Genomic DNA, 17,735 nt, shown 5'->3' on the forward strand with positions numbered 1-17,735 from the left:
CGCAGGCAGGAACGGAGGCTCATGAGTGGCCCCGACCTCCGCACAGCCCCTCGGCTGCCGTGAGGCCGGAACCAGGACAGTTCCGCGGGCGGAGGCCAGTAGCAGGACCCGCCACGTGCCCCTCACGCCCCGGCGCTCCGCGCCCCGCCCCCTCTCGGCTTTGCCCCGCCCCGTCCCTGCCTGTTTATCCACGAGCTGTACACGTGGTGGCCGTACCCCGCCATTGGTCCCCCGTCCGGGCAGCTGTAGTTTTCTCACCAATCAGGGTGCTGTCCACGCGCGGCCGCCTGCAACTCATTGGCTCCGCCGCGGCGATCACGCAGCGTGACGCACTCCGACCGTGCGCTCGCCGGGAAACGAGCGTCACCCGCGACGAATGGCGCGGCGAGCGCCCGGGCAACGGCCAATGAGGCGCGGCCGGGGGGCGGGACTTTCCGCTGCGGGCGCCGGCGGAGACGGGCGGATTTTAAAGCTACTGTCGACGGCGGCCGCGGGCTTCCCGGGGAGCCGGGGAGCGATGGCGGCGGCCGGGCCGGGCCCGGGCCCCGGGGCCGGCGGGAAGGTGAAGGCGCTGGCCCTGATGCTGCAGGACGAGACCCGGCGAGGCGGCTACTGCAGCGGGGACACGGTGTCGGGCCGGGTGCTGCTGGAGCTGGCGGGACCGCTGCCGCTCCGCGGGCTGCGCCTGGAGGCGGCGGGCCGGGCCCGAGTCGCCTGGAGCGAGGCGGCGGGATCCGTCGGCGCGGCGGGGGCCTGCGGGGCCGAGGCGGCGGCGGGGCCGCGGCGGGAGGCTGAGGTGCGCTACCTGGACGTGCGGCAGAGCCTGCTGCCGAGCGCGGCCGAAGGTGAGCGGGGCGGCGGGGGGCGACGCTGCGGGACCGCAGCCCCGAGGGCCGGCAGCTTTTCTCGCCTGTTCCGCTCACAGCGGCGCCCCGATGCTCTGCGGGGCAGCGGTGTGCGGAGGCTGACGGAGCCGCGTTGTGCCACCCGCGGCAGCGCCGAGCACCTACAGCACACGGCGTTGTGTAAGCGCTTATCTGCGGGGAAGTCGTGTCGGGCCGTTGGGAGCGCTGTGACGGCGGGCCCTCGATGGTTGCATTAAGATTACATCGATTAGTAAGAATACGTTTCATTACACTGGCCTTAAATTGCAGCTTTTCAGTGCAGAAGGTAGCTGAATTGAAAAAAGTGGATTAGCTGCAGCCGGAGAATTGTGGAGTCACTGTGGGTGGAAAAGACCCTTAAGGTCACCACATCTGGCTGACACCAACGTGTGGAGGCCACCACTGGCCTTTGATGCCGCATCCACAGCTCACAAATACCTCCAGGGATGGCAACTCCAGCTGCCCTGTTCAGTGCCTGACCGCCTTTCTATGAAGGAGTTCTTTCCGACAGCCAACCTAAACCTGCCTAGGTGCAACTTAATCTGTTTCCTCGTGTCCTATCACTTTGTCACCTGGGAGACCGACAGAGACCGACACCCACCTTGCTGTGCCGTCCTTCCAGGCAGTTACAGAGTGTGATGGGGTTTCCCCTCGGCCTCCCGCAGACTGAACATCCTCTGCTTCTTCAGCCGTTCCTCACATGTCTTGTGTTCTAATCCCCTCACCCAGCTTTGATGCTCTTCTCTGGATGCAGTCCAGTATTCTTCCTGAAGTGAGAGGCCCAAAACTGAGCGCTGTACTTGAGGTGGTCTCACTGGCGCCGCTTACAGAGGGATAATCACTTCCTTAATCGCTGTCCTGTTAAAAAGAAGAAACTTACTGTATGCTTCCCAGAATCCGTTTTGGATTGGTTGGCCAACATCTTGAATTGAAACTCAAGGACTTTGTGTTTCCTTGATTTTTTTTATTTATTTATTTTTTTTTTTTCATTGAAGTCACACTACAGAATAAATAAAGTATGGGCTCCAATCCAAAACCCATTGGGATCAATAAAAACTTCTACCAGTCCCTTGCATCCGGGTGTTTATAATTTGTACTTCTATTTACAAAGTAACTAAAATACACTATTCATTTTTATCTTACAGGTGAGGAAGGCTTAGTTCTATTAGATGGAAGACATGAATTTCCCTTCAGCTTTCAACTCCCACAAGAGTAAGTTAAATAACACAACCTGAAGGGATTGTGCTGGACACTGCTTATTGTGGAAAATTAACTCAATGTAATTTGATTCATGTTTTTTTCAATATCATACTGATAGCTCAGCTTTACATGTTTGTCTTAATCAGCCACCAGGTTGTGGACATGCCCTTTGCTACAGATTCCCTAAGGCCCTAAAAATACAATATGTAAATTGGAAAATGTTTATATACACAGAAAGTGTTCATGTTTGGAACTGAATTATAAACCTGCGGTAATCCTTTTGACTGTTTCAGACCTCTGGTGACCTCTTTCACTGGGAAGTATGGCAGTATTCAGTACTATGTGAAAGCAATTCTGGAAAGACCTGCAGCACCTGATCAAAGTGTACAGACAGAGCTTCAGGTCATCAGCCATATCGATGTCAACTCACCAGCTTTATTGGTAAGAGGGTCCTCCACTGCCCCTTCCTTCCTTAAGACCAGCTGCAGAATTAAAAATTAAAAAAAAATCATGTTCCATCCAGCTATAAACATTTCCACGTTATTCTAGAGAGCCATTTTCTGACTTCTGAAAGCATGTAAGCTCCCTAAGCTTTTCTCTATAAATAGATGATCTTAGGTTGTGTGAATAGCAAACAGAGAGAGTTGTTGGTTTTTTGTGTTGGTTTTCTTTTTCTAATACCATTGATTACAACCCTGCTGGCAGAGGTGCTCTTGCCAAAAAGTTATGCAGGCTTCAAATGCATAAATAATGCTTAATAATAATAACGCACAAGCACAAAGTAGTTACTCTTACCAGAGCAACTACATTTACAAGGCTGCAGTGTCCTAAACTCTTCAATAATAGTAGGTTGAGGAGCAGTAATTATAGAAGAGTATTAATCATGCCCAGCCTGTCATTTATGATCTGGCCATTATGTTACGTCTCCTTCCATTTTGCATGTCGTTTTCTAACACTAAGTGTGTGCATGCAGCTGCTTCAGAGATCTTTTCAGTTATTTCCTTATGACAGATTTGGCGACATTAAAGCAGAGCTTCTAATAGTCACCAGAAATACTGTAGAGTAATAAGGAAGATCAGGCATTAAGTAATGAGAAAAGAGGCAAGATAGACACTAACGAGCTGGATTCTTTTATCTCAGCCCATATTATGAAAATAATGTAAAATTATACCTTGCATTTTCATGATAGCATGATAGCACGGGATCTAAATGGTTATTCATTTAAATGTGAATGAGTAATTTCTATTTTATTTAAAACGCTAGGATAATTTTAACATTTCATCATGATGAACATAGCTAAGAGATGTTTTTAGCACATTTTTTTCCTTCCTTTCATGTGCTTACATTTTAATCTCTCCAGAGCTAGAAGTTATAGAATTGCTTTGGCAGTGACATCTGTAAGCAGAATATAGTCCTTTTACATCAGTGTGTGTCAGGAGTGTGAAGACAGCGTGTCTGGTTACTGCAAGGATAGTATGGAGTTGACATAGGCTATGGCACAGGAGGGGGCAATGAGTCATACAGCAGCCATTGCTCATAGTATTACAAGGAATCCACCAAAAGAACTGGGAAGTTTTTGGAACAGTTGGAAAAATTGGATGTTGTATTTTTTGTCACAATGCTAAATATTAGGGGTTTGTGTGGATTACAAGTTACAAAGATGTATCACCTTAGCTCATTTGTCCTTGCTTAGTAGATACACAAAGATAAAAATAGTTTACCTGTTTAACTATTGCTTGCAGATGGAATTCATTCTGCATTTTTCTGCACTAGGGTTATGTAAGGGCATAAATACAGCAATTCTTCCTTAGACTTTTAAAAAGGAACACCTATAAAAATGCATTGAATCAATCTTTTTGGAAACATTAATTCAAATACACTCAGTCTCTGTCTTCTGCATTTGATACCTTCTAAATACAGATTCGTGCTTTAAAACACACCTGTCTTCAAATAGCCAAGACTTGCTGCCACTCCACGTGGTGGGCAAAACACCAGTTCCATTGAGCAGTACAAAGATTCAAATCCAAAGGGATTTTAGAATTAATTTAAATGATTCTTAGGCATGACACTAAACTTCAAGTGATTGATAACTTCATGCAATAAAATAGAAAAAAAACCCTTTGTTTTATAGACACCTGTTCTGAGAAGTCAGGAGAAGATGGTTGGCTGTTGGTTTTTCACCTCTGGGCCAGTGTCTCTGAGTGCCAAAATTGAGAGGAAGGGATACTGTAATGGTAAGAGAAACTGTCTTCACTCCTCAGGACATGAGTATTAAACATCTAAGATGATTTTATCATCCCTGTAAAGGCAACAATAGAAAGGAAGCCCTGTCAGGAAACTTAATGGAAAAGCCATGAACATCTGGTTATAAAGAACAAGATGCTTTTAGTGGGGATACAATACATCACTGGGGCTGTAGGGTTTTTCCATGTCCCATATGGGTATTTACTCTTCTGTAAGAAAGAGCTTTAGCAGCTTCTTTCACATCTTGATAATATTAGATACACTGAGGAAACGGAATGTTCTGGAATGCAATTAGTACTGCATAGAAGGAAGACTGGTGCGTAATTTGCAAATAAAGCTTATAGCACTTGTTCATATTTTGCTTAACGTTTTAAAATGAATCACTGTTTATGCATAAAATGTAATAAGTGGCTTTAATTCTGCTTGGATGCCAACTCTGTAAAGAAACTAGCTTGAGGAAACTAGCAAGTGTTGTTCTCAGTTTTAAGGTGGGTGATGTACATGCTGCAAAACAGCTTTGATATTTCTAAAAGAAAGCACAAGTTATTCACTGAACTCTTTCTGGTTTTAAGGGGAAGCCATACCAATCTATGCAGAAATCGAGAATTGTTCTTCTCGCCTGATTGTTCCAAAAGCTGCCATTTTCCAAACACAAACGTACCTGGCCAGTGGGAAGACAAAAACTTTCCGTCAGATGGTTGCCAATGTGCGAGGAAACCATATTGCCTCTGGGAGTACAGATACCTGGAATGGGAAAACTCTGAAAATCCCACCTGTATCACCCTCTATACTTGACTGCTGTATTATTCGTGTAGAATATTCATTAGCTGTAAGTATGGATTTTCTTTACAAATACAACTATTGTATAACAGTTGCTGAAAGCTACGTTAAGTTGGGGACAGAAGAATTTTCATTACTGAGCAGTTCTTAAATTTTGAATTGGGGAGCAACAGTAAATGCCAATAAATATCATATGCAGGTGACAGACTGAAAACCACAAGGAGATTCTGAAACTGAAAGATAAGAGTAATAAGGAAAATGTTTCTGAGGGAAGCAGCAGTTCAGTTCTAGACCTGCAGAGGTTATCAGGGGACAGTATTTCTAAGTGGATTCTTCTAGTTGTTCTCTTCAGAAATGGGAAGGCAGGACTGGAAGTCAACCTGTTTTGGATTTTTTTTAAATGTCATCTGGAGACAAGGTAGAGAAGGAAGGAAATGACTGAAAAATAACTAATGTGCTGGCAGCTTTCATTAAACATTTGGGATGAAGGAAACTAATTTTTAAATGATCTGCAACAGAGGCAGTATGGCAGCTTCTGCGAGCAGTAGTTCAATGGAATCTAATTATGTCTTTTTCTCTTCTTTGGGGGTTGTCACACAGGTGTATATCCATATTCCTGGTGCTAAGAAATTGATGATTGAAATGCCTCTAGTGATTGGCACCATTCCATGTATTGGCTTTTCAAGCAGAAACTCCAGCATTACCAGCCAGTTTAGTATGGATATGAGTTGGCTGGCCTTAACCCTGCCAGAACACCCTGAAGGTAATATATATTGAACTTTTTACAATACCACATAATATTGTTTACAGCAAAAAGGTAGTAGTGGCAGTTCAAAAACTAGATCAATAAAGGATGTAGACCACTGAAGTATGACTCATGAGAAGTAAGGCATGTGTATCTAACTAAAAATCCAGAAGGAGAGATGGGCATACCCTAGCTCCAACTCTCTTTAAGAGTCTCCTCACCTCTAGCTGACTTCAACTAAATCTTGAAATAACTAACCTCTGATAGCAGGAGTTCTACTTTTGCAGTAGAATTAGAACTAAGGCACCTAAAATTTCCTTCATAAAATACCAATATATTGCTGGAGTAGCTCTAAAAGCATCTGTAGCATGCCTGCTGAATCACTTAAGTATGCTAATGCCATGGTTCCAGATGCAGTATTTATGAATACAGTGCACTCCATAAAATCTGACAGCGTAAGATATTTGATATATACAGTCTTCGTGGTCTTAGGATATTGTAAGGCATATATTGTCTTGCCAGAGAATACTTCAGAATTTCACAGTGTTATCTCTTGTGTTTCAGCACCACCAAATTACGCTGATGTAGTGTCTGAGGAAGAGTTCTCCAGACATGTTACTGCTTATCCACCACCAATCGACTGTGAGGAACAATTGTGTTGTCCTGTGTTTGCTTACATACAAGAGTTCCGGTTTCAGCCTCCACCTCTTTATTCAGAGGTAAAAAAAATAATAATAAAAAAATAGGTTCCAAACAGGCTTCAAAAAAACCCAGCTTTTTTTTTTTAAAAGTCTCAGCTGAATCTTTAAGTGTCACATGGGGGAGGGAAAGTATTGGGATGCAAGAACTATAGGCAGTAATTATCGACTTCCTTCTCCCTGTAGGTTGATCCACATCCAACTGATGTAGAAGAATTTCAGCCTGTTTCATTAATGCTTTGAAGAAGGCTTTGTAATGAGGATCACTGCGTTGAATGTCTTATCTGCTTCAGCTGACAGTGCAGCTAAAAAGGAGACAGTTTTCTTTTTCACAACTTCAGTTTGCGTTCAAAAAAGGCAAAAGAAATGGAGAAGGAGGTATGAGAATGTCTGGTGGCAGAAGAGAATCTGCTGGATTAGCCTGTGCAGAAGATTCTGTGGGAGCAGCTCTGCTTGGGGTACATGAGAAGAACTGGAAAATACAGAATGCTTTTTAAAAAAAGTGGATGTATTGCATAAAGTACACAGTGGAGGTATGAGGATCTTCTGAAGAGAAATCAATGTATACTTTGTACGGAACACTCTGGAAGAATTTAAGTAAGGATGATGTTGGGAACTTGCTTAGTAGAACACGGGTAGCTTAACAGAATGTGGGGTAAGAAAATTGTTTCAAAAGATGTCGCAGTGCTCAAGGGGCTTCTGTGTGCATCCAAGAATGGAACACTACTACAGTGTGGAGCGAAATCTTCACTCTAGCTTAACTTTTCATTTCATGAGAGCCTGCCAAGTGGTACTGTTTAATAACTTATACTGATTCTAAAGATGTCATGGATGACAAAATAGCTATTATGCAATATTATGAAGACAACCATTTACTGAATGAAAGATAAGAGTATGTAAAAGAAAACTGAACTTTGATATCAGCTTATGCACTATGCTTTCTTTCAAGGGATTTCTTAAGGGAATTATTCTAGCCTTTTCTACTGTATTGTTCTTCTTCTGCATCTTAAGCCTATGGGTAGCATAATAAGGGGAAGCATGGCAAGGGAAGATCCTTTTGCCAACAGCAGGTATACTTCACAGTATGGACAATACTTATTTATTCAGAAGCCTTTATAAGCCTACCTCTGTTCTGCAAATGTACTTACGGTCAGATCTGAGACCAAAAAAAGAGTCTTGTTTAAGCTCCAGGATACTCCAGGGTTCTGAAAGGGACCCTGAACAGTTCCTGTGATTAGTGAATGAGATGGAAAGCATAGAGAGAAGCTTAAATATACCCCAAAAAGATATAGCATATAATTGAAGTGGAAGCAGACACCAGAGGAACAAAATCCTTTGGTAATGGCACAATGCTTCTCATTACTCCTGCATTTTTGTCTAGAGATCTATTGTCAGGGGCTGCACTAGTCATTTGCTATCCATCTTATTTTTTTGTTAATGTTTCCTTGTTTGTTTTTGCTGTCTAATTTTGTTTTTGTGCAATATTTTAATGTTTTCTTCCTCAGGTCATGTAGAACAGTAAGTTTTTGCTGCTAAGAATGAAGGCACATCTTATTACTTGGCCCTTTGCTGCCTTCATTTAAAGTAGAATGTTTGCTTCCTGCCAAGCATCAATTGGAATAAGTAATCCAGCATGAACAGATGACTTAACGGAGCCGAAACACAGCATTCTCAGTATGCATGTTTACAGTCAAGTCTTTAAACTATAGGGAATCTTGAACTGCTAGATCTACTCCATATGTCTTACAGAAGGGTTTTGGGATAAAACCTGGTGCTTCATGTGGTTAAAACATTGTACTCTCTGATCATTACAAGGATAGCAATTGAGTTTCTTTCATTTCATCAGTAACTGCAGTTTAATGAAGTTTGAATGCTTTTTATGAAATCTGTCTTCATTCAAGAAGCAGGGATTTTTCTACAACCATATACGGATGTATATTTTTAGTCTTCTTTTAGTATGACTTCCTTACATTGTCTGATTTCTAGCACTTCACCTCAAGTCACTCTTACATCACTGTAAAAGACAAACTGATGAAGATTCACATTTCTAAACTGCAGTTACATTTTTCATTTGCAAACTGAAGTATTGTCATCTATGGCAAATGCAGCTTTAACCAATGAGCGCATGTTTTAGGAAGGACACTCTCAAAATGAGTATGTCTTGTCTTAAGTCTCAACATGTAGCTCTCATGCCTTTTATTTCAGTGTTGGCATGCCCATACACTCAGTGCAGAATTTTCTTTTACATATCACCTGGAAAGGGAACAAGCATAATTTCCTTAAACAGATACCATTATGGTTACTTGAAAAATACTGTGGCTGTGTACTAATTTGCATGTTAACAATTCAAAATACTACCTTTAAGAAGATTGTGTTGTTTTGTTTTGTTTTGTTTTACTTTAATTCCTGATAGGTGATGTGTGCTAATCGGCTATTTGATTGGTATAAACATGGTCAGGCAAACAAAAGATGAAAGGTAAAGATACGCTTTGTTGTTGTTGTTTTTTCCTCTGTGAGTTGTTCTTCATTATTTGCAGATAAACTGTGGCCTTAGACTGTTTGCTGCAAAAAAACTACTAAAATGTGTTTCTTAGGAAGCACACCTGGTCCTTCAAAGGAGGGTTGAAAACAAGATCAAGTTCTGCTCTCGGACACTTGGCTTAGTGCAGAAATTGGTCCTTAAGTAATGTTTGCACAATAAGTTCAATAAGCAGGGGGGTTGTTTTGATAACTGTGAAACAGTTGAAGAGAGACAAAATTAAAAAAAAAAAAAAAAAAGCTGTTAAACTTTAACATCCAGGAACATGATTGTATTTTGTACTAATATGAGCCCTATGGGTTCTTTTTTTGTTAATAAAAGTATAAAACTCACATAGCGCTGTTCCTGTTGGTTTCAATATCTGTAAGATGGAAAAACTTGTCTTTTAATTGTCTTTGTTTAAACAGGTAATAAATGATGTTCTCTTCCATACAAGGATAGAGAAGGTACTGCAGGTTTGTGTTTGCAGCTCTGATGTTTGAACAGGAACACAATTCCCATACAGAGTAAGAGAGATCACTTAACTGGGCCATATTCCAAACTCTTAAAATAGTATGTTGTGTTATTTCACTGCCCCATTTGAACACCTAACTCCTTTTATTAAATCTGTACTATAGATCTCACTTAAGTGTGGGAGAACACAGTTCACAAAGTTGATTTGAAGATGATCAATTGCTCTACTTATCTTCCATGCCAAAACAGCCACGGCAGTAATGCCTGCTTTCCAATCAAATTCTGCTGCTTTCCAGTGCTCTCCTTGGGGTAGTGGATGAGCACAGGGACATAAAAAGAGGCTTTCAGACTGCTGCATTTTTCTAAAGCTGATTATATAATATCTTAACATCAATACGGATAGTGCAGGCTGGCATGTAAAGCAGATTCTGTAAAGAACTAATTAGGCATCTCATGGGCCTGGTCATTTGCTTCCAATACTCAAATTTTATATGGATGTAGCAGACAGGGTGCCAGTCCGTGCTCCAAATTACATTGTGATCATCATTATTAAACATAATTAATATGAAATGATATTACATAATCATACTACATTATCATTTCATTATTGGCATTTTAAGACAAGTTGTTTCAATATTAAGAAATGAAAAGTGGTTTTACATGGAATGCAAAATGGTAACTCAAGTGGGACTTGACTAGAGTAGCTGCTTACACCAGGGCTTGTTATAACGCAGGCAGATTCGATCTGATTAAGTACAACTGTATTACTGATAAATCTCTGAGCACCCATCCCTTCAAAAGAAAGGAGGAAATCCCTCTTAGTTTGGGCTTACATTCAGCCATCTGGCTGCCCGGAGGGTGAGAACGTGAAATGCAAGGTGAAAGCAGGAGCAGGTGCTTGTGCTTGATGGACACCTACAAATAGATTTCCCCAGATAAACTGAGGCATGCAGATCAAAATGATTTTATACTAACACACAATACTTGCTGTGTTGCTTGATGGCATTTGTTTTCTTATTAGTTGTGCTTTCAAGTAATAACTGTAGTCAGATTAAGAGTTGGATATGGAAGTGCCAGGTGAGGTAGATTGGTAGGTATTTACCACTCAGCAGCTATCACTATGACAGCCTAATAACAAGCATCACCCATTTGCTTCTACCATCTTCAGTGTGCCAGACTTCTAATGGACAACTTTCCCCTAGTCTCCCCTCTAGCAAAACTGCTCACTGGCACTTCACTTGTAGCACAAGATTCAGCTGGCAGTCTGTGCTCACACAGACAGAGCAGCATAAGGACGTTTGTAGTCTTAGTTGATAGAAAGAGTACAGAGTAAAAACCAACAGAGTTAAAAGCAATAAACAGTCATCCACTGTGGGGGCTGTGGGATGGAAATGGGAGAGCAGGGAAGTAGGGAAGGGATAGAAAGGAGATGTTGTCATTGTCAGAAAGAAGACGCAGCTGAAGCAGCAAACAGTGCCCTAAGAGGGGATTTGACCTGAACACCAAAAGCAGCCAGTTGCTCTCGATGCCTGGTATCAGACGTGGTCACACACAACATGCACAAGCAGTGCAGATATGTAGGCTAAACCCGCTGCCAAATATTTTTGGCTGTGAGAAGCTACTAGTTCCAAGAGCCTTAGAACAGTGCAATTCTCCCAAAAAGCTAGGTACTGGGCACAGAGATTCTTGACACTGACTTCCAAAGATAACTGGTGATTGTACCTGTATCTCAGTACCCAGCAGTGGGATATGCATATTTACACACAGAGGCTTTCTGATAAAATGCATATGTATAAACAGAATGTTCTTACAAACCAACTGACCTGTCATAGGCATCTCCCAGCCAGGACTCACAGTCAGTATGTTGTAAACAGTGAGACAGCTTCTGGGGAGCACGAGTACACGCTTTCTTCAACCCTGGTTTGGGGAAAACGAAAGAACAGACATAAGAGTTGTCAGCAGAAACAGAAGAATTGTCAAGAGGACAATATTAGACCACAAGTGTTAAATAGAATTGTTGCAAAGCCAGAAAGGTCCCAGAGCTGTAAATAGGATAGTCTTATTGATGTCACATCCAGAATCTGGCTATGTCAGTCACAACAGTCAGACCACTGTATGAGAAGAATGCAAGTCTTACTGTTGAACTAATTGGATTAATCGATGCACAAAAGAGATCACAAGTGACAAAATGTTAAATTTTCATTTAAATAATTTAAGCCCTGAAGTGCTTTTATCATCTCTCTTAATGTGATGTGACCAATGCATTAGCCTAAACAGATTAGAAAGATACTAAAATGGAAAAGTCTGTGGTCATAGGTGTTAAATGAGAGTAGGAAAGGAAAAGCATTTGCTGATCTGACACAGATTCTCCAACCACAGTGTCCTGGAGGAGGAGATAAGGAGATATGTTTCTGACAGACATTAATACCACCACAGAGAGACCAAGTTTTGCACGCTGTGTGCAGGGCTGGTCCTCCTTATCCCAGCAGCAGCATTTTGCTACCAGTGATCTCTCCCTCGCCAGGAGATCAGGGAGTAGGCTGCTATGATCCTTTATCTGTGATTCAGCCATCACATCTGCTCAGCACACAGGAGCAAAACGGGAAAGTGAGGCTGTACCTCAATAGAGCTGCGCCAGGCTGCAGCCAGCCCTGCTCCCACCAGCTGTGCCGTGCCCACAGGCAGCTCAGCCCCCTCCTGCAGCCCTGTGCAGTCACACGCATCAGGGGCAAGGAATTCAGGAGGTCTGTCAGCTCGAGGTGTTAAGCAGAGAAGTCCCCAGGAAGGGCAACCTCACAGGCTTTTTTCTCATGTGAACCCACCTGCCATCACCGGGACAGGACATTATGTTCATCCAAACAAATTAACAATTCATTTCCAACCCTGACACGAAGATTAACCCTGCCAATTAATTCCTTAATCTCTTGCTGCCGACAAGGCTCACAGTTGCCATGTGGACGCGTGTCCATGGGGGCCTGAAGCAGGACCATTCTGTTAATTGATGCTGCATCCAGGACACGGCGCAGCTGATATTCAAACATACTCCAACGATACAAACCAGTGCTGCATGTCACACTTCACCAATGTGCCAGACAGCACCTGATGGACACCTTGAAAAGACCATGGATCTCAATGGCTGCAGCAGCTTTTGCTACATAGAGGAGAAATGTTAGCTGGTACAGTCATTTAGCCACAGTGTGATTGTACTGTTGTATAGCACACACAGGAGCTGGGAATGTGTGAAATACAGCAGTGATGGAGAGTGATACTCAGTCACCTTGAGGGTTGTCTGCAAGCCAGCTATGACAAATTGGGTCAATTTTCCTTTGTTTCTCTAGGTTTTACCATATATAATTAAAAAGATACTGCTCATTAAGGTGCTTTATGAAGTAATAATAAAATCTATGAATAATATTAAATTAAAGGCTACATAATGTCTCTGGACATATAAAGCAGGAAATTGCAGGTGTATAAAGTACGCAAGCAACAAAAAAAGAATCACTTGGTGCCTGTTACAACCTGTCCAGAGGGTGGGACGAGTGGAGGCATTGCAGAACTGCGAGGAGTGTACGAGCTGTATAAACACACAACGTAAGTGGTGTTTACAGAGATGTACAGGGAAGGAGGACGTACGGTGTACAGGACTTTCTGTTCCATGCATGTGTTAGGTAATGTCTGCTTTGGGGCCTTAGGTTGGGGGTTTTTTGTTGTTGTTTTTGGTGTTTCACGTATTTGGGTTCAGTGCTCAGTTATATACTGAACTTCCTTAACTCAGGTAAGGTGAAGCCCACCCTGATACAGTAGCAATACAGTCTGAAAAATAAAGTCAGGTTTTCCCTGCAGGCCTTCCAGCAGCTTCTGACAAGGCTGGAGAAACAGCTGATCTGTCTTTTATTAATGAAAGGGGAAATACATTCAACGGAAAAAAATTGCAGCTACCGGATGGGAGCCACCAGCCCGGCAGCTCCATGGGTGCCTTGTCAGAGGGCATTACTGGAGAGGTATTTCATTCTTCAGCAGAACGTTTATTTAAGATGTGTAACAAAACCAGGCAATATTTGCAGACTCAGGAAGGCCGAAGGACAGATTCCTATTTACATAGTGGAGGTGCCTTCAGAGGCACTGTCAGTGACAGTGTTACTAGAGAATGCAGTCTGTGTCCTCAGGCCTTGTTTCTGCAGGATTTGTCAGGACAAAGGCTTGCATCAGCTTTTCCCAGGGCTGCTGACCATAACACAGCACTACCGTGCTGTAGTCGCAAGCAGTCCCTGCTGAATCATGGTGCTGTTTCCTTCACAGAGCCACGTGGTACCGATTCTCACATGGATTTGGTGTTGGAAGGGTTAAACTGCTGCTCCCTCCTGGACTATTTGGCATCTCCTTGTTTTCTGAAGTTATCACACTTTCTTCTAGGAACTTGCGCTATAAACAGCTCTTGGGCAGGTGCCAGTTATGTACTTTTCCAGACACTGCTATGAAACACATCACCTAACAGCGTGTTGGTACAGAGGGAAGGGGAGGTAATCTTTGCATGACACCCCATGGGAGCAGGTAGGAAAGCCCCAGCATCGACATGAACACCATCCTTCACTCTGCCACACAGTTTTGACTTCCAATTATTTACTAAATGCAACTTCCAAAGTGACAACAGGCATTGCTAGAGCTGAGTCCTGCTTAAGTCACCTGTATACATTTTGCTGCAACATCCCCTCCAGATGCCTTGGTGCACATCACAAGCTGTGCCCCAGCCCAGTGCAGAGCAGCTCCCTGCAAAGCAAGCCTCCCACTTCTGTGCAGGGCCTCTTTGATCAGCAACCGCAGCAATAATTTACATCTCCCATCATTAAGCCTTCTGTTTGATCACAGCCAAGCAGCCCTTCTGTGGAGCTGGCAGGCATTTACAATCCAAGTATGCTGGGAAAAAGACTTCAAGGCTATTTAGGGAGGATTCCCATGCCTGTTACAGTTCACAGTTCAAGGAGATCCCCATCCCTGCCGGCAACACACAGACATACACTGCAAAGAAACCTTGCTTTGGAAGGCAGAAGGTAGGAGTGAGAACAGCCTGAGAAGCTCAGCAGCGTCAGCCTTGGCCTTGAAGTGTTCACTGAACACAGGACAGTGATTCAGAACGACCAGGCTGGATCATCCCCCAGCCCCAGCCCCACTCCCCATTCATTTACAGTGCTGCCACTTTGCCCCAGCACAAACCACAGCCCCAGCAGACAGCAGTCACTCCCCTTCCCTCCATCACAGGATGAACAACTCCCTTCCCACACCAATCACTGCTATCTCAGCTGCAGCTACAGATCCCATATGAAGAGCAGCTATTCTCTTGCCAGCCCTCAACAGTTCAGTCTTTCCCTTCCTCCTTGCACCTAAATGGCACCGATCTCAGAATCCCCACAGATAGCAGGGCAGGAGGAAGGCAAGGAACAAGGCTTCCTGTGCTCACAACACAAGTGTTCCCTGTCACAGCTATCTGTGCCAGCTGAAGGCACTTGAGCCAACGGTTGAATGAAATTAATAAGGCTGTATCCCAGCTAAGTGAGAAGCAATCTTGCCATTGCTGGCGTGTGGCCCTGGCTTGCTGGCAGCCAGAGCTGGCAGGAGACAGCGTGGGGGGCTGGAGATGCCCCTTCTTGGGTTACCCCGACCCCCAGCAGCCCTTCTGCCCAGGGCCTGGCATCAGGATAAGTGGCTTGCACACCACAGTGACTGCTGCTTGTACCAACTCTTGTTTGAATAATGATATTTTCAAGCTGACACCCACAGAAACGTTTGCATTTTCCTGTGCACCTCAGGAGTGATGCAACTGATTTCACAGACGGGGATTTTCCCAAAATCCTTAATGGCTTTGTAGCCTCTCTTCCAGCAAGGCTTTAGCCATCCTTTTAATAGACTTCAGTGGAGTAATGCATTAACTTTTGTTAGAAGATTTCAAGCTTTCTGGGCTTTAGGAATCTGGATGCTGATTTTCCTCCTCTCATCCAATTTGTTGGCAGTGTAATAAATAAAACTAACTTACAATAAAATCTGCTGCAGACATTGTTGTCTTCAGCTGAGTGGCAACTCCCAGTTCCTGTCTCAGGAACATTTGTGGTTTCTGGCACATCCCTAACAGGTATGAAACTCGTACAGCTGCTGACTCACGAGCTTTGTGGACACTGATGCAACACAGTGCATAGTCAGCCTTCAGAGGTGGCCTTTGGCTTGGAACTTCACGTTGAGGAGGGAAAGAAACACACCAACCCAAAGCCCTCTGTAGGGATGTAGGGGCAGAGGGGTAAGTTGTGGGCCAGCAGTGCTGGGAAGAGGTGGCCCTAATGGGAAGGGGCTCTGTGGCTCAGCCCATCGAGGGTTGGGCAGAGCTCCTTTGTAATGCTGTTCCTGCCCCATGCAATGACTGACTGAGGGAATAAGAGTCACTCCCATCTGACAGCTGGGAAGATGCCACGCTTGCTTACCCAAATACACACGTGACATCCCATTTTATCAACCCACTCACCTGCGAGGTCATTCCTAGCAAATTCTTAAGGAATATAATTAGCAATATCATCTGATAATGAAAAGCTAGAGTGAACAATGTTTGGTCATGAGCAAAGACACACTGGAGTGAATTTGTTTTCTGCACAAATTCTGTAATAGCCAAAAGGAACCATTCAATAGAAAGCATCTGAAAGCAAGAGATGACAGCCTAAGCTACTTCCCTCTTTATGTCTTTTGAAGCAGAAAGGGAGACAATGCTGCCATTGTACAAAAAATGCTGGGCAGCTCCAGCTCTGAGCACATGCAGAGATAGTCTACAGACTGAACCGTGCTCTGAAAGCACAGAGGTGTGACACAAAGTGCTCAGCACCCTCACAACTTCCTCACCACAGAGAGCTGGTGGAAGCGGACCACAAGTACGCAGTGCAGCTCGCATCAGTGTCAACAGGCAGCCCAGTCAATTTATGCAGCGTTAGTCATGACAACAGCAGCCACAACCTATTGTAACACAACCAGAATTCATTAGGTACTTCCCTGTCACCCATATGAGTAGCAATAATAACACCAATTAATACTTTAAACATGAACAAGTTTGTCCTGCTCTTTTAAAAGGAAAAATATTGTTGCCCTTATTTTAAGGATGGGGATCTGAGATAAGCAAAGACGGTGACCTAATCGTTGTTATTCTTTGGAGGAGGTGATCACTTACGTTGTTTTGGTGCTTGGTTCATTCAGGTAATTACTTTTGCGATCCACCCATGAGTAGAACAACAGAGACAAAGATTTGGAAACAGAACAGACGTAAGACTGCACTGCTTTGTAGGATACTGAACACGCTTCTCGTTACTGTGACACTAGGGAACACCGATGAGTTTTTGGGAACATTGATGGGTGAAAGCCCCTCTGTTCAGATCTTGCCTGCAGACCTAGTAAGCACCACAAGATTCATGTACGTTTCCACCTATCCTAAAGATCTTGATGTCAGGGACAGACACAAAAAGGGAGCAGAGATTTTAGTATCTTGTCCACAGTTCAGTCTCCTGGGTCCAGAACCAGACCCTGCATCACTACCAAGGCTGGGTTCAGCAAGATCTGGAAAAGAAAGAAGGCCACCTATCTCTGTTCCCACAACCTGCATGAGAAAACACACCCACCAGGCAGAGTCCAGGCAGTAGTTACTGATCTTTCTGTCTTTCTTATAAGCCTGTCCTTGAAAACTCTCCAAATACAGACTGCTAATCAATCTTCATTAATTTATCTTGCTCTGTATGTCAAATTCACTGGGCACACACCTGCTATGGCTCCAACTTTTACCTTTCTCATAGTTATTTATAATCAGACAGGAAAAACACCCAAGTTCAGTCCCTTCATAAAAGCAAAGCTTTAAGCCTTTATATCAAAGATCTCCAAACACTTGAAAAGCACTAATCTTCATCAGGTATATCCATCAATCCTCCAGTCTGTCTACAACATCAGTGTATCAGCTGAGTAGTTCTGGCAGATGATGATGTCAGTGAATTCCTAAATCCCTGTCCTGCTCAATGGTCCCTGAGATGGCTAGGCACAGGACAAGAGCTACTCAGGTTCTAAGTAGTGAAGAAACCATTTCACCCCATGCCTACATCAGGCACATTTTAGTAACACTGGAAGCTGCCAACCTAGAGAAAAATGCTGTCTGTGAGATGCTCAGAAAGCTCTTGACT

General features: G+C 43.6%; 3 protein-coding genes across 9 annotated transcripts in view; 1 reads left to right on the top strand and 2 right to left on the bottom strand.

Moving 5' to 3' along the window:
* The window catches only part of LOC109369662 (uncharacterized), a 60,075-nt gene extending 55,924 nt beyond the window's left edge, over positions 1 to 4,151 (bottom strand). For 6 of the 7 annotated variants that reach the window (XR_014885828.1, XR_014885827.1, XR_014885829.1 and 3 more), the window contains exons 1-3: positions 3,806 to 4,151; positions 2,515 to 2,566; positions 1,486 to 1,742 (exon numbers count right to left, since the gene is read on the bottom strand). The gene's annotated coding sequence lies outside the window, so the exon portion shown is untranslated. Of the gene's footprint in view, positions 1 to 258; positions 393 to 1,485; positions 1,743 to 2,514; positions 2,567 to 3,805 lie in introns of those variants that run through there. The other variant, XM_085233867.1, reaches the window with a different exon arrangement.
* Positions 362 to 9,422, top strand: ARRDC4 (arrestin domain containing 4). Its single transcript, XM_085233856.1, has 8 exons — positions 362 to 845; positions 2,030 to 2,096; positions 2,378 to 2,525; positions 4,216 to 4,318; positions 4,901 to 5,157; positions 5,709 to 5,871; positions 6,418 to 6,572; positions 6,738 to 9,422. Exons 1-8 carry the CDS (start codon positions 377 to 379, stop codon positions 6,792 to 6,794), a joined length of 1,419 nt encoding a protein of 472 aa, XP_085089982.1. The 5' UTR covers positions 362 to 376; the 3' UTR covers positions 6,795 to 9,422.
* A 1,941-nt stretch (positions 9,423 to 11,363) lies between these two features.
* FAM169B (Protein) overlaps positions 11,364 to 17,735 on the bottom strand; it is a 209,829-nt gene continuing 203,457 nt past the window's right edge. The window contains exon 13 of the transcript XR_014885823.1: positions 11,364 to 11,460. The gene's annotated coding sequence lies outside the window, so the exon portion shown is untranslated. The remainder of the gene's footprint in view (positions 11,461 to 17,735) is intronic.

This window comes from Meleagris gallopavo, chromosome 12 (genome assembly GCF_905368555.1).
Source record: "Meleagris gallopavo chromosome 12, MGAL_WU_HG_1.1, whole genome shotgun sequence".
Classification (NCBI taxonomy): Eukaryota; Metazoa; Chordata; class Aves; order Galliformes; family Phasianidae; genus Meleagris; species Meleagris gallopavo.